The 17,760-nt window shown below is 37.2% G+C and overlaps 1 protein-coding gene across 1 annotated transcript in view; it reads left to right on the forward strand.

The window, feature by feature from the left end:
* The first annotated feature begins 1,632 nt into the window (after nucleotides 1–1,632).
* Nucleotides 1,633–17,760, forward strand: part of LOC140158019 (NACHT, LRR and PYD domains-containing protein 12-like) — a 43,266-nt gene continuing 27,138 nt past the window's right edge. The window contains exons 1-2 of the mRNA XM_072181267.1: nucleotides 1,633–1,734; nucleotides 10,132–10,227. Of these exons, the coding sequence (XP_072037368.1) occupies nucleotides 10,167–10,227 (61 nt within the window). The 5' untranslated portion in view covers nucleotides 1,633–1,734; nucleotides 10,132–10,166. The remainder of the gene's footprint in view (nucleotides 1,735–10,131; nucleotides 10,228–17,760) is intronic.

Here is a 17,760-nt window from a genome sequence, read left to right on the forward strand (position 1 = left end):
AACGAACATCGTGTGGCATTATGTCACGTAAAGAGCTTGCTCAGGAATGCGTGGAATGCGGACTAAGTACGTAGGTTGTAAACTTGACATTCACAGGGTTACTAGTAGAGGGTACATAGATTATGTCATGAAAAGTATATTTATATTTGCTAACATTAACTTAGATTATTTTCAAAAATCTACGTGTAACCTTTTTTTGGGACACCCGGTATAAGTAAGGCATAATTTGGTTACTATGGGCCAAGGGCTATTCCAAAGAAGATAAAGGAATTCCCCACAAATATTGCATTTTCAGCAGAAATTCAAAGGAAGCATAATCACCAATGAGAAATCTCCAGAAATTGTTGTTGTTGTTTTAATTTGTGTTTTTTTTTAAATTTGATTTGATTTTTTAATTTTAAGTAGACCATAAAAAAAAAAAAATTTTTAATACAGTAAACAGGGGTGTGAAATCTCCTCTTTTAAGCTGAATTCCTCTTTTTTGGAAATTTCTTTGAGGCAAAATTTCAGCTTTTTCAGCCCATTTTGAGCATATTTCAGTGCTTTTCTCCTCTCTTTTGAACAAAGTTCCTCTTTTTTCAATAGAGGTCACTCACACCCCTGAGTAAATGAATAAATTATCAACAATTTTTTTAAATAAATATTCTTTTCAAAATACTAAGGAAGACATGGGGAATTCCCAAAAGTTTAGGTCAAATTTTACACGAGTGTCTTCTTTAGGGGCCTGGGGAATTCCCAATAGTTTTATGAAATCTTTCTCTAACTGGGAATTCCCATTTTTTATCAATAAAATTCTAGCCTGGGAATACCCATTTTTTCATTTTAAAATTTGTTGTCTCTTTTGCAGTCCAAAATTTCCTTAGAATTGCGCCCTATATTAGGGCCGTTGGCAAAAACATCAATACTTATGGAAAAAAACACCCAAGCATGCAAAATCATTCAAACATGAAAAAGACACCACAAATTATGGAAAACTAAATCTAAAATGGGACGTATTCGCAACATGTAACTTTCAAATTCAATTACATAAATTTAATTTTTTTAAATGACATACATTAATTCACTAACTAAAGAAACAATATTAAAGGGGCTGCATTTCTTGATCCATATGATCCTTAGCCTCATCCCCCCTACTTTTCTCAAAATACCACTGGAAACATCTGGCTATATGTTATGTTCAAAACAATTAGGGAATAAGTTTTTTTCGTGGATATCTATATTGAAAAATGTCATAAAAAGAGGATGATAGGATCACTTTAGTGCTCCTTTAACGAAAATAATATAAATATCATAAATCTTCCATTACATTTGGAAGTGAGAGTATATCATCAGGAAAGAGAGAGTAGGCACTCACTTCCCTTCACCGAGCACAATGCATCAAAGTTCACAGCAAATAAGCTATTTAAGTTGAAATCCATAACCCCCGTATGGAAGACATGACCTTGATCTTCAACAGAGGGAGTGTGAATTTCAGGTGGGAATTTTTTACTCTGTTTGAAATCTACAAATGTGTAGAAGATTAAGGTCATGTCTTCCATAGGGGGTGTGTGGATTTTAACTGGAATAGCCAAATGGTTATACGTTATTTTACTGCATCTCTCGGGTTGTTGCACATTTTTTTCGAAACTTGAACTGTGAAGTAGGCTTAGTTTTCAAAATCGGGTATATGACAGAATGCGCCATTTTAACACGAAAGACCAAGTTTAAACACTTCAGAGTCCAGATATTTTGAAGGTAAGATGTTAATAATGTCAAACTGATTTCGATTAAATGAAATTCACATAATAATTTGACTGCACAAAGCTATGCAAAGTTATTTTAAAATTGATTTGAGGCATATATTTTGGGGCACTTTTTCGTTCAATATTACACCTTAATAAGGCGTAGAAACCGGAAGGACATTTTATTTGTACACAAGGGGGCTGGCATTTTCTTCGGAAGGAGGGTCCCAAATTTACAAAAAGTCGGTGTCAATAAAATTGCGACATCCTCTCTATTTCGGCAACAAAATTTTACGACCCCCCCACCACCACCGATACACCTTACTCCCTAACAGGCTGAAATTGTATTGAAATCAGTCTTTTGAATTGAAATAAACACACTATCTGTGGTCATCTTGTGTCTCCCTACATTTTGGTCATCAAAAATCATATGATCCCCCCGTATATTTGGGACCCACCCCCTTCCGAAGAAAATGCCAGCATAGAATCAGTAAAAATATACAACTAGTTACGCCCTCAGACAGACCCTGCCTCGCGCAAGCGTTACGGGTCCCGTTGAGGCGTCGAACTTTTACAAAATTTCTAATAAACTTTATAGGCCTAATATATTATTTTATTTAACCCACGCTTTTTCTGCACCTAATGCAATCTCCGTCACTGTCGTCATCTCCGTCCCAATTGCACCGAAGCTCAACTGATACCAAAATGTGTCGCACTATAGTGCAGTTTGTCCACGGCAAATTCACCGTGACCTTTTCAGCCATAAACCCGCTTAGTGAAGTGAAACGGTATTGGTAAATCAAGCCAACACATAATATTATTTTTAGGTAATCCCCTTTTCATTTTCCTACCCAAATCGCGTAGTACTCCTTAAAATTTCATTTCTGCATTACGTCATTTAATGGGCGCTACTGCCCATGTGCGATTCAATCAATCAATTAACCGTCAGCCAATCAGCGCGCCGTACGTGCTAGCCGGCTGGGTTCCCGCATGTCATTCTCGTCCTTGCTGCAGATGAGAGAGGGTGCTAGCTGTGTAGTATTGCAGAGGTAGTGGTAGTAGTAGGAAGCTAAAGTATAGGATAGGGGTGTGACTGAGTCTTGTATGTTGTACATGTAGTCTGGAAATAAGTAAATAAAGTACTGTTGAAGTTAAATTGGAACGACCTACGTGAAGAATTATTTAGATGCACTTCTGCTTGTAACTAAAAGGTATCAAAGGTGGGGTTCTGCCCCCACGACTTGCTCACGTCTCAATACAAAACTTTTCGTGTTCCCATTTTGGGAACTGGTGTCAACCCGGCCACCTGACTTTCATAATCAAATTCCAGTCTAACCAGGTTTCATTTAAAGGAGGATTTCGTGATCATAGCATCCTCTTTTTATGACATTTTTCAGTAGATATCCACGAAAAAGCTTATTTCCAAAATTTCAGTTGATTCCGATTTTGCGTTTGCGAGTTATGCATGATTATGTGTATTACACTGCTCCATAGACAATGTGTTGTAATTTCGTTCTGGTGCACCAGAACGAAATTCAAATTTGGCGATATTTTTGCTAAATAAATTAATCTGCAAGAAATATTTGGTACATAAACATGTAGCCAGAGGTATCCAGTGGTGTAAAAATCTCAACTTTTTTGGGAAAAGTGGGGGATGAGGCTGTGGATCACGAAATGCCCCTTTAAAATACACATTGAGACCGTTTTAATAGAAACAAAGGCTCGTCCTGTTCCTTTTTCTCAATCGGCCATCCCGCCACAGAAGATTAAACCGAAATATGCAGTACCAAACCATTATAGTAATCGATTGTCCAATGCAAATTTATTACCACGTGATAATATTAATCCAATGAGCGTTCGGGCGGAGCTCAACTGACCGAGTTTTGGGATATTTTTCAATGGATTGCTATCATTTACTCATCAAGGCGGTCCCCGTTATTATAAGGACTATGCTAATGATTTAAAGATTGACATGTAGTGAATAAACTATACTTGATTGACAGAAAGTACTAAATGTGTACCTTTTACGGTTTCGTGACACCCCTCTTGCAAATGCGGCCAAGCCAGGGCGGCCCGGTGAAGCGGTGCATTGGAATAACACGGGAGTATAGATGGTATATTTCTTTCTCATGCAAATGTATGGTCCCCCGTTATTAAAGCTTGTACCAGGTTGAAAATTCAGATATTTTGAAAAGAATAAGTAATTGAAACATAGACCAAGTACTAAAATCATAGCTTGTATACTTTTTCATATATGACGCCAACTAGTTCATCTCCTATATCTACAACACAGCGCTACCAGTAGTGGTCAATTGCCTATTGTGAGTGCCCCTGTGTTGTGTGCATACATGTAGTTAACAATAACTACATGATGCATTTACTAGATTCAACTTAAGTTTGTTACTGACAGACCACTCATGCAGAGATTCCAAACACTGCTGTTACCAGACTGTGACATCATCGATGGCTCTATTTTGACCTATTTTAAGGTCATCAACATACTTCCAAACACTCATCTTGTTGTCATCAATCTCAGTGAGCGCATCATTGATTATGCCTAAAAAGGAAATAGGTCCAATGATAGCTCCCTGTGGTACACCACCATGTAATTATACCCACTCAGAGTAAGTAGGCCTATTTTTGTACTAACAATTATTGGCGCCAACATGAGGGCAAAATGTCTAAATGAATTGACTGCAGCTTGACTCGTGCTCTCGGGGTCAAATATATGACCTTGCAAAATTAGTCTCTTTCTCCAGGCGCTTCTAAATTTTCGTGACGGTAGATGACGCAGACATCGGGACAGGAAATTTTAGACATATTTACTCCTTGTTATGAATGATGTGTTACAATAACTTTTTCTACAATATACAATAAATAATTTGTAATTCCCGGTGTTTTTTACGATGCTGATGATAACCACTAAAAGATCGGCCTATCAGCATCAAAAGTTTTGATGGCCCCCCAATCGGGACATGCGGTTTTGGGGGTTGTGACACCCTGTACAAGCAATTTTCTCGAAAATCTTTCTTTCAATATTTTAATGTTTTAAGATATAAAAGTAACGTCAATACTAAACAACTGCTGAAAAATCGAAACCCCGTAGAATTCCGTCTAGAAGCATATATGCCTCTAAACGAGGGGTTTTTTAAAGAAAGATATGAAAGGCCAATACCCTTCTAAAAAACATTGCAATAGATTGGTCTTACAAATATACATGTTTGTACAGCCGCCTTTATCAGTAATATAGTTGTTCAAACGCCAAATAACGTTTTTGTTAAGAGTGTCTGCCTCTTGTCTCTTGTGTCAAAAAAACCTCGTTTACAGACATGCTTGTAGACGGAATTTTACGGTATATGACTCCTGAAAGTGGCTGGACTGACCTTACCGAAGAATGACCCACCATCTGAGACCATAATACCTAAATTTAGGTATTATGGTCTCAGCCCACCATACATGAAACTTGAATTCGTCAAACACTCGTCACTTCACACTTTAGGCCCTACTGTATATTGCGTGGCATTTTTCTAAATAGCCTAGTGCAAATCTGCAAAATATCAATATTTTTTAGTATACAGGGTGTCCCAGAAAAAATTACCGAGTGAATAAAATGAACGTAAGTCGAGAAATAGACATCAAAATCAAATAATTTAAAATGTAGCACATTACATAGCCTATTTTATTGTGCATCACATACGAAAATTTTATTTGATTCGGTCATGGAAATAAGAGAATAATTCTCTTATTTCCATGATTCGGTTGACTGGTTGCGAAGAAATTAACGATTACATAATGCGCGCATCAATGCCGATCATTCCAAGTTTGATTAACAGGCGCCTTTTTCATACTCACTCCCCGTTTCCTTAAGTTTGTGTATCTCATTAAATTTAGTTTTATTATCTATTTTATAAACCGACGGGGTTATGTTATTCATGCTTTCACTGAAGATGAATAACAGTTTGTCCGAGAAAACTTTGATTTCTGCAATTGGAAGCTTTCCAACTTTAAATATTTAGGTTGTGCAAATATGTTCTATTTTAACTTTCCAAAGAACATTTGAGCCAAGAATGATAATGATCAAGTGCTTACAGCTTTACGTGTGATTTTGATACCATGCAACATTAATGTTGAAGTTTTAAATGATTTAAACTTTGCATTACAATATCGTGGAAATAATCCAAAAACATTAATGTGTGTTACAAGTACCGAGCATCATCTTACATGCAAGCTTTCATTTTCAATATCGTGAAGGTTTTCAAATTTGAACAAAACCTAATTAAATGTTTTGCAAGAAACAGATTGTTTAAAAAGAATGAAAAGGATTTCACCGAGCAAAATATGAAGCCCGTTAACAGTTAGCCACTAGTGCGCATGTGTTGAATGACTCAAACTTGGAATGAAGTGAATTGACGCATGCGTTATGTAATTGCTCATTTCTTCGCAATCAGTCAACCGATTCCAGTAAAATTAGCGTATGAGATGGAGAATAAGATGGGCTACATGTTGATTTTTAGATTTGTGGATTCTGATGTCTATTTCTCGACTTACGTCCAAATTTATTTGCCCGGTAATTTTTTCTGGGACACCCTGTAGTAGACCTGTATTGTATGCGACACTGGCATGCTGGCCTTGTCCATTACTTCCTTCTTTCGGTACGTGCTTCTTTTCATGCATTTTATTAGCGTAGACACTCAGAACGGTGGTCAACTGCAGATCCGTAGGATAATGCTTTTTCATTGGAAATGAACTTTGCTGCTTGGATAAGGTTAGGGTTAGGGGGTTAGGGTTAGGCTTAAGGTTACTTATTGAAAAGCCGGGGGGGCCACTGGTCATTGACAAGGGGTATCATGCGTGGCCAAAAAATCACGTAAAAAGGGTCTTTTTTCACGATCAGGCACTGTACGTACGTATCGTGAATAGGGTGTCAAAACATGGAAATTAGAGAAAAGGGTATCTTTTTCACAACAGATTTACGTATTTAGGGTCCGTCCAGACACCAGTCCTTCATAAGTTTCATGTCCTTCATGTTTATCCCTAGACTTGACTGTGTAGTTCAGTCTCTGTTTTAGTCCATAAAGATTGCCGACTTCGCCCAGCTGGCCTGTTAATATTTTTCCATTAACCCATTCAATGCTACATGCACAACCCTACAACATTCATGGTGATGTACACATGCAGTACATTGTACATGCACAGCACGTGTATACTCTGATTTTAAGAGTTTCAATTCTCCTTTATAAAGTCCAAAGTTTCTCATTTCATTTTAAAATATTTTTACTATTATTTGAATTTTCTATCTTGTATTATGGATAAAAATAAAGATTTTCAAGCTAATTTTCATGTTGTATACAATTATTTAACCACAAATATCTACGGTAGAGGATTGATTGAGTTGACCTGTGACCTATCCACAAAATAAATAAATAAAAACATGCATGTTATTATCGTCAAAAGCATCATATTTTTGTCAGAATTTTGTCACAATAAGTGATCTTGATTTTATTTAAAAAACAAATTTTAAACTTTTGAATAAATTGTGAAAACATCAAATGAATATTAAAAGGTAAGATGGATATGGTGCAGAATTAAAATACGTTTTTGGATTGGTATCAAATTCTGCAGTCATACACGAATCCTGCAAGTCTTGGCTGAACTGATTGAGCACCATGCATCTCAGTCGCTGTTTACCGACTTATTTTCATCCTAATACTTTATTCAACTTATGAAATAATACCACTATTATTCATCCGATTCCTTCCAGAAGTAGGCCTTAATTGTTGTCATTTTAAGCTTTTAAAATAAATTATTAATATTATGCACTTTTCGTCTTTTCGCAATAAGGCCTAGGTCATAAAAAAAAATCTGACCACTATTTTATGATTTTTGTCTCACTTTGAAACATGATTTGTAGGTCTATAATAATCAGTAAATATTTGGAGGATGGAGATTAAATTGTCGAAACTTTAATAGGGCCTACAAAAATGATACTATAGACTAGTAATTTCACATTTCTTGACTTCTTTTTCTCTATTTTCTTTTCTTCGTGTTGTTTTTTCTTAGTTAGAGTTTTGTAAATTTTCTTTTCATTTAATTCCCTCTTAGGCTCTCTGATACTATAAATCAGCTTAAAATAATGTAACGTTTATTTTGTAATTTTAAAATAGCTCATATTCTGCCCTGGTAGCAGAGCCATTCTGAGTTAGGCCTACTATTAAAGAAATCAATGAAAATGGAGCTTCAAGTAGGCCTATTACTTGCTTAGGGTGTCGAAAATATATGTTTTACTTGCTAAGGGGTAAAAAAACGCCAAAACTTGTTTAGGGTAGGATATTACACTTGTTATACTTATTTAGGGGTGTATTTTCAGTCGTTGCACATACTTGTTTAGGGTGCTTTTTGAAACTCCATGGCCACGCATGATACCCCCTTGTCAATGACCAGTGGCCCCCCCGGGTGAAAAGCGTGTTCCGACGGAGCTGCACTCGACCGGCCTCACAAGGCTCACTCAGTCATTTACTGAGGCAATACAAACGATCGAAATTGGTGTTGAAATGAGAAAACTTAACTAACTTAACTTAACTAACATAATTTATAATGCGCCTTTTCCTGTGGCTACAAAGCGCAACAAGCATATTAAAAAGAACAGCAAACATGATCAAATACAGAAAACAACATTATGGAAAAAGATATGTCTTGAGCAAACATTTTGAGTTACACCTTTTCAATATAAAATTAATTTTCTCGGCCAAATGTAAATCAATAATTTTCAGTTTTTCACTCGCGAATGTACCCGGGTGGATGATTTTGTAAGCCACAATAGAAATATTACCGATTATTTCTGCTGGTTATATTAGAAATGAAGTACTGGTTGGACATTTTGACAGTCGCAAGTGAAAAAAGGTGAAATCAAAACGGATATTTTGACAAAAATATAATATATAGACCTAACAATGTGCCTTACAGAGGTGGGAAATATCTTTCTTAAAGGAGTATTTCGTGATCCTAGCATCCTCTATTTATGTCATTTTTCAGTAGATATCCACGAAAAAAACCTATTCCCAAAATTTCAGTTGATTCCGATTTTGCGTTCGCGAGTTATGCATGATTATGTGTACACTGCTCCATAGACAATGCGTTGTAATTCAAAATTCACGATATCTTTGCTAAACGAATTAATCTGCAAGAAATATTTTGTACATAAACATTATGTAGCCAGAGGTTTCCAGTGATATAAAAATCTCAACTTTTTTGAGAAAAGTGGGGGATGAGGCTGTGGATCACGAAATGCCCCTTTAAGCGAACTATATCAGTTTGAAACGCAAAAAATTAATTCCGAAAAAAGCTCTGCCAGATCAAGGCTTTCCTCGCATATGGCGGCACCATGCAATGGGTGAATTATAAAAAAATATATTGGCTACAAGTCCTTATTACAAGGAGCACAGTCAGTGACGCTTTTCTTGCTCGTTTTATAACTACAAACACCATTAGACTTATAAACAAAGTCCGTCATTGTAAACTGACAATGGGGTAAATATTTCATTTAAGAATACACCACCCACGACATACATAAAATCGCGTAGCCCAATTTCCCTAATATGAAATTTAAAAAAATAAAAAGGAAAGACACGTGGCTTGCTGCAGGTCGTATTGCTATCATGGATATTTTGCACCCAAATTGTTATCAAAATAAGCAGGACATGGGCTGTGGAGGTAGGGACACTTGACTATATTGTTATAGCAATGGAACTTAATTCACAGATGATCGCACTTTCCACAGAAGGATACTTGAGGTACCTACGTATAGGTGGGTTTTCAGTGGAGATCCATGTGCCCAATTGGACGCATGTGGACAAAAGACACCAATTAAGGCAAATCTGGATGTTTTTGTTTTTTGATAAAAATTGCAAAATCTGCCAAAAGTAGGTATAGAAGAAAGTCAGCACTCAAAAGGCTGCGCGGTTCAACCCCGTACAAAATTGTTCGACCCCGTCTGGTAAGGATTTCTCGAAGCTTGGCTTATGGTCAGGCTTCCTAAGCCAGCAGGCTAGCCATACCAAGTGGGTCCATTTGATTGATTTATCTTTCTAGGTGATGTACGATGTGAAATTGTAAGCACTGGTATAATAGGACTAAGTTGGCTTAAGCTTGATGGCTTAGGAAGCCTGACCACTAGCCATGCTTCGAGAAACAAGCCCTTAGGTACTTCCCCTGCCCATCCTATATTATTATCAATGCGCTAATGGTTATCTGATGAGGTTTGTCGATGGTATCAAACGGAGATAATTCATTTCATTTTTTTTCTTCATAACTTTAGGATTAGAGATCTTCCAACAACCAGTATGCAGGTCATTAACTTAACTACTGATACTCTTTGTACTTACAACGCTTTAATTTGCATTTTGTTATACAGGCCGAGAGGAAGATACTGCAGTTTGCGACTCCAAAATGGCAAGCAACTCAAATGACAACCTGATGCAGGAATTACAAGAACGAGAGAGACATGACGGTGAGTTGACAAAATGGACGGTGATCTCTGACCAAGACCTATTTCACTTAAAAGTTCATTAAAAGTTCATAAATCAGTTCCACGTGTTTTGAACAGAAGTAAGCTTCTAGAAGTGCTGTGGGTTTTACCCTGTCTTCTCACCTCTTCTAACTTATGACCAGAGTCTGGTCCTAAGTCCACTGAGACCCCAGAGAATTGTTTGAACAGGAAACACAGGAAATGCTTACTAGTTTGGTAAAATATGTAGATGACGATGACATGCTTGTGTGCCTGTATGGCTGCGCCAAACAAGGACAATGGCTCAGATGGGACTCTGCCATGCAAGTAGATACATCTTGGAAGAGAAGAAACTCCTGTATGTATGGATACCAGAGCTCCTATCATTCCATGTCAATGCCATCCACGACCAACTTGAGACTCTGGGGAAAGACCAACCTTGGATCCTGCCATTTGTGTCATCATAATAGCTGTACTATATTCCATATCTCAAATGGATGCAGCTATTCTCTGCAGAGTGTGGTAGATACAACTGGAGACATGACCAGACACTGAAAAACCCTTCATTAAAGAGGCAAATCAGAAATCGTACTTCCCTCCAGAAGATACCAACTATATGACCACTATCAAATTCCGCACTGCCGATGGTGTAACCTACCGGAATCCAGCACTGCCTCTTCCAAAAAGATCTCCAACAAACCTCTTACAGAAGGCCAATGACTGGGAATTCCTGATGGATGAGGAACATAAGCAAGTAGAATTTCTTCCAATAATCACAGAGACTGCAAAACGTCCTGATATTACCATCTATTCTGAAAGGACCAAAACAGTTATCATCATTGAGCTTACAGTCCCAATGGAAGAAAACCTGTCAAATACCAATGCAAGAAAGTGCACGCACTACTTCCCAATTGAAATTGGAAGCATCTATGTGATATGGTTATGCCGTCAAAACAAAGAATTTCGACAGATAGACCTGAGTTCAAAAGTGGGAACCATCTCCAATTGAAGATAAAGAAGACGTACCAGTACCCGACACGCGGACCTAAACATGCCAAATGGCCAAATGACACTCCAACTGACAGTAAGAACAGGTTTCTGTGACCAGTCATTGTCCTTGATGACATTGCACATTCCAGTTCTCAGCTGAGTCTAGCTCAAGGGTCTGCTGGTGCTGGGTAATATAGGGTATGGCAAGCCACATCGTTCATAAATGCGAGTTTTGCCCGCTATACTGGTCGAGGAGCCCGCTATACTGGTCGAGTTTCACCACGCCGAACTTCCGGCGAGTTTTCACCACGCCGAACGGCGAGTTTTTCTGACGTCGATCTAAAATACATGTAGGATTATAATAATGTTTAAAAACAATTTTGGTAAACTTGTCTGCAATATTGGGAGTAACTACAGAATACCCCTCTCGGGGGTATAGTTGTATAAAGTTGTAACATGTTTGTATGTATTGGAATAGGGTGTTTTGTGCTTGAGTGGGGTATTCTGTTTTAATGATTTGTGTATGGTAATGTTGTGAGTGTGTTATTCTGGAGACTAAGTATAGGTCTTGGTTTTTTTGTGGGCGCAGTTGGCGCAGACGTAGTCGAAAAACCGACAGAGTTGGCGTTTGACGTGGACGCAGTTTAAATTGGCGGGTTGATCAATGCAGCGTAGATGCATTATTTAAGTTGCAGATGAAACAAAGGAAGTATGTTTGCTGGTACTACTCGGGAGTAGGCCTATAGGCCCTAGGTGTCGGTTTTTAACAAGGCGCAGTCGGCGCAGACGTAGTTGAAAATTGACAGGTTTTTATAAATGGGGCGTGGACGTAGTATTGCGGGGGGATTTGTCCCCGTTATACCGTTGAAGGAGTTCAAGATGTGGTATTTTTTTTTTTTTTTGTATTTGAATTAGTTGTTGGTACATGTATAGGCCTACTAGGACAAATTCTATGTCTAGTTTTTATGTCGGCGTAGTCGGCGCAGACGTAGCTGAATATTAACAGGTTTGGGCTTTGGGCTTGGACGTGGATAAAATTGGTGATTTTATGAATGGGACATAGTGTTTGGGGGATTTGTGCCCATGATGTTGAATTAGTATAATATGTTAAATTGTGTGTGAATGTGGTGGCAGCAGTACATGAACAGTATGTTGGCCATAGGTCTTGGTTTTTAAGTCGGCGCAGTCGGCGCAGCCGTAGTTGAAAATGGCAGATTTTGCGTTTGGGCGTGGACGTAGTTAAAAGTAGTGATTTTAAAAATGGAGCGTGGACGCAGTATTGTATTGCGGGGGGATTTGTCCCCCAATGGCGTTGAAGGAGTAGGCCTACAAGATGTTGTTTTGTGTTTGATAGTGTTTGAATTTGTTGTTGGTACATGTAAATTGGACAAAGTATAGGTCCTGGTTTAATGTCGGCGCAGACGTAGTCGAAATTTAGCATGTTTGGGCTTTGGGTGTGGTCGTAATTAAAATGGGTGATTTTATCAATGGGGCATGGACGCAGTGTTGGAGGGGGATTTGTCCCCGTTGAAGTTGAATTGGGATGGTATGTTGTTTTGTGTTTGATACCAGAAGTGTTTGAGTGTTTTGCTGCTACATTCAGTGTTTGGACCGTAGGTCTTGGTTTTTATGTCGGCGCAGTCGGCGCAGACGTAGTTCAAAAATAGCAGGTTTTGCGTTTAGGCGTGGACGTAGTTAAATTATGTTAACTGTATCAAATACCCTTATCTGGAATGAACTTTTGTTTTGGTTTTTAATACCGGAACATTTACGAAAATATTGCAGGCTATTCTTTATTTTTAGGACTAATGTTGCTAAAGTTTTTACAGCCCCCTCCCCCCTATATTCAGAACTCCAAAATGTTATAACCCCCCTACATATTTTTCAGCCCCCCCCCCTAATAATTGAAGATTCAGTATGTTTTGAAAGTGATATTAGTTCTTTAAGGATGACTTTGGCTATAGGGGTGGGCTTTGGCACGATTTTATGGCACATGATTATTTTGTTCATTGCAATTTTTTCGCGCGCATTTGTCCTGGTAATTAATGTTTTTAGTTGAACGATGCGATGTGGAAATTTTGGCCCCTGGCTCCGGTATCCCCCTTCGCATTTTAGCATTGATAGCAAATTTTCACGGGAAAAGAGATTTTTGTGCTGGGTTGCCGTGGCAACCCAGCACTTATTGCTTGGTTTCTGTTTTCTGTTGTTTCTATTAGTAATTCATGAAGAAAACGGAAACTTGTAAAAATATTGCAAACAAATTATCAAAATGGTTATGACAAACATGAATACTAAAATTAGCCTGTGCAGATATCAGAAATATTGTGTTGATTTTGCATTTTAAGGTAAAATAGGTATATGTTTTAGGAAAATAATATTTCTGAATCTAGACTAGGAAGTTTTGATGGTTCTCTTCACTAGCACACTGAGCTTGGCAGGCTATGGGTTCTATGGGCAGACACACCGGGTACCATACATGCTTTGTTGTTGTTCAGTATCTGCCATGTATGGCCTGTATCTCTGTTGAGAGCTACCTGCTGAGTAGTGAGCAATGAATACGCATGTTCCTTAATCATGTTAATCTCTTCATGTAGATAGTGGTCTGTCTGTGGTGGTCTGTTATCAAATATATGTTGGATAATTTTCAACTACATGTAACATGTTTGACCCTGCAACATGCAGCATAGTTATTTGAGGGAAGACCTGTGTTAATAAATTAACAAGATCACTGCTTGGAAATAAGATAGGCCTAGGCCTGTGTACATTTCCTGGTAACAAGATGGTGATCAAAAGCTATTGATGCACACATCACTTTCAAATATTTGGGTCTATTTTTATGATGACACAAATGTAACAAGAGCTATATAGAAATTGTCATGCGAGACATGACACACAAGCCGACCTGTTGATGGGTCAAATTTGAGCAATTTAGAAATTTGACCTTTGACCCCTAAACATTGACCTTTGGGGTCATAAATATTTTTAACATGTTTAGAATGTCGTAAGAATAATTCCTGTTGAATTTGAGCTCGATTGGACTAATTTCGAAATTTGACCCCTATAACTTGACCCTTGGGTCACGGATGGGGTCAACTGCTCTTGCATTGCGCTTAGGATGGCATAAGAAAGATTCCTGGTGAATTTCAGCTTAATCGGAACTTATACATGGATTTTGATTTTTTAAATTTTGATTGACCTTTTGACCCCTTATTTACCTTTGACCTCAATGAAAAAAAAACCCTTATGTACACCGACAAAATGCATTGTTGTAATTTTAATTAAAAAATTCTAACATATTTAGTTCTCGAGATAAAAATTCTTGAAGTTATTCAGCTAAAAACAGTAAGTGACCTCTTAATGACCTTTGACCCCCAAAATAAAAATACCATGCATACATCAGTGAACACTGATTCATGTATGATGGTTATATTATTCTGGTCTGTTTATCTTTTGAGATAAAATTTTTTTGATAAACCCCTTAATGACCTTTGACCCCAAAACTGTAGGCATCCTAAAGACCCCGTCTAGTAGCAATGCATGTGTGCTAATGGCGACACTCTGCTATGTAATTTGTAAATACAGTGATTTTTTGAATATTATTTACAATTTTTTCAGACTGTAACCGGAAATGACCCCTTAATGACCTTTGACCCCTTATCAATGAACACCCTATATACACCGACCATAGACGAGTCATGTGACCAAACCGTGTCATCATCGCATGTTGTTTGTAGGAGAAGATACATTTTGAAGAAAAATCACATTGTTGACCTCTTTATCTAGGTCAAAGGTCACACGTAGTTCAAAGTCATATGACATGTGCGGGCAATGCCAACGGTCCTTCTGACAACGTTTAGTTAAAATACGTCAACCCGTGACTGAGTTATACGTACGAATGTGGTCGACAGAAGAAAGAAAGAAAGAAAGAACAAGAGCTATATAGAAATTGTCATGCGAGACATGACACACAAGCCGACCTGTTGATGGGTCAAGTTTGAGCAATTTAGAAATTTGACCTTTGACCCCTAGGGTCATAAATATTTTTAACATGTTTAGAATGTCGTAAGAATAATTCCTGTTGAATTTGAGCTCGATTGGACCAATTTCGAAATTTGACCTTTGACCCCTATAACTTGACCCTTGGGTCACGGATGGGGTCAACTGCTCTTGCATTGCGCTTAGGATGTCATAAGAAAGATTCCTGGTGAATTTCAACTTAATCGGAACTTATACATGGATTTTGATTTTTTTAGATTTTTGATTGACTTTTTGACCCCCTTAATGACATTTGACCTCAATGGAAAAAAAACCTTATGTACACCGACAAAATGTATTGTTCCGATTTTAATTAAAAAATTCTACTATCTTTAGTTTTTGAGATAAAAATTCTTAAAGTTATTCAGCTAAAAACAGGAAGTGACCCCTTAATGACCTTTGACCCCTTATCAATGAACACCATATATACACCGACCATAGACGAGTCATGTGACCAAACCGTGTCATCATCGCATGTTGTTTGTAGGAGAAGATACATTTTGAAGAAAAATCACATTGTTGACCTCTTTATCTAGGTCAAAGGTCACACGTAGTTCAAAGTCATATGACATGTGCGGGCAATGCCAACGGTCCTTCTGACAACGTTTAGTTAAAATACGTCAACCCGTGACTGAGTTATACGTACGAATGTGGTCGACAGAAGAAAGAAGAAGAAGAAGAAGAAGAACGCCAAGAAGACAGTACAAGCCGACGTTCGTCGTCGGCTTGTAAAGAACGCCAAGAAGACAGTACAAGCCGACGTTCGTCGTCGGCTTGTAAAAACTAGAATGTAGCATTAGAGCATACGTAATGATTGGATTTTGTTACTACGAATATTATCAATAAACATTCACTTATTGGCTTTAAAGGTGCTATTTTGGGGTTCAGTTTGTGTAGGCCTGTAATATATACTGGTACTTAAAAACAATATATTTCTTGAAAGTTTGCTTGTTACTTTGTATGCTTAAATCCTAAAAAAAAAAAGAAAAAAAAGAGCTATGAATTAAGGTGCAAACGTCGGTTCCAATTCATGCCATCCAAACCTGGTGATAATAATATTTGAGTAGGGGGACAACACGTGAGTGGAGATATTTGAGGTCAAAGGAGGTCATTGTTGATTTAGATAAAGCGATGGGGAAATTGCCCTCCTTTGTAAAAGTAAATTTCAATGTCAAACATTACCTAGTGGTAATAATCTGTGTAAGGGGGCATCAAGTGAGTGAAAATGTTTTGAGGTAATAGGTCATCTAGGGATCATATTTTAAAATTGTTCGTATTGGGCTGTAAGTTAGTGAACGTAAGGAGTAACAACATATTGAGCATAAAAGTATACAAATCGGAATGGAACTGTTGTAAGGAATCCAACTGAATCATCAGTATCTGGGAAAAAGTGCCTGATTTTCAGGTTTGAACCAACCGAATCTTTGCACTTCAAAATATTCAGACTTTTTTTATAAAAAGAAATATAAAGTTACTCAATGTGAACAACCATGTCCCAGCACATCCCTTTTTAAAGGGGTTTTTATTTGGGACAGCTTGGAAAAGTTAGGTTACAGATCTGAAGGGCCAAAGCTGAATCATGTTGCCTTGCACAGGGCACTTTCGAGAAAATGGTCTCTGGCAGGAGTGATGATGAGTTCACTGACCTTTTAACAAGTTCAACCATGGTTCAACAAAAGTCAATACGATTACGTAATTGTTCATGTGATGACACACACAGAGGGAAAGTCAATATTTACATTTCTTGGTCATAAACCTCACCTCCATGCAGTAGCCTTTATTATACGCATTATAGCTGATCTGGGTAATCAAAAACAAATCTACCCATCGTGGCTTAGGGTTTTAATAACATGCTTAATTTCCGGGATTGATTGAATTTAAATAATGGATACACATTTTAAGTTTAGCATCAGTTTTTGTTATTTAGTTAAGTTGGGTTTTTGAGAATTAAAAAAAAAAAATTTGCTTAAATCATTAGAAAATATGTACCATATTGGCTGAAATTTTTAGGTTGAAAAGGCGGGTATGAGAAGTTAGGGTCACAAATTGTACCAACCCGAAATTTTTATCACTTTGTAATATTTTCATTTGGTATGTTTCTTATTAATATTTTTTGAAAAAAAAAGTGAGGATTTTTTATCACTTTGTAATTTTTTCATTTGTTATGTTTCTTATTTATAGTTTGTGAGGAAAAGTGATAGTTTTTCATCACTTTGCACATTTTGAATTTTTTATGTCTTTTAATATTTTGTGAGGAAAAAAGTGAGAATTTTGTCATAACTTTGCAATTTTTTTATTTATTATGTTTCTTATATTTTTCTGGTGAAAAAAGTGAGGATTTTTACTACTTTTATATTTTTGATTTTTAATGTTTTCTATTATTTTGTGATGACAAAAGTGAGGATTTTTCATCACTTTGTAATTTTTTTCATTTGTTATGTTTCTTATTTGTAGTTTGTGAGGAAAAGTGATAGTTTTTCATCACTTTGCACATTTTGAATTTTTTATGTC

This window comes from Amphiura filiformis, chromosome 7 (assembly GCF_039555335.1).
Source record: "Amphiura filiformis chromosome 7, Afil_fr2py, whole genome shotgun sequence".
NCBI classification, from domain to species: domain Eukaryota; kingdom Metazoa; phylum Echinodermata; class Ophiuroidea; order Amphilepidida; family Amphiuridae; genus Amphiura; species Amphiura filiformis.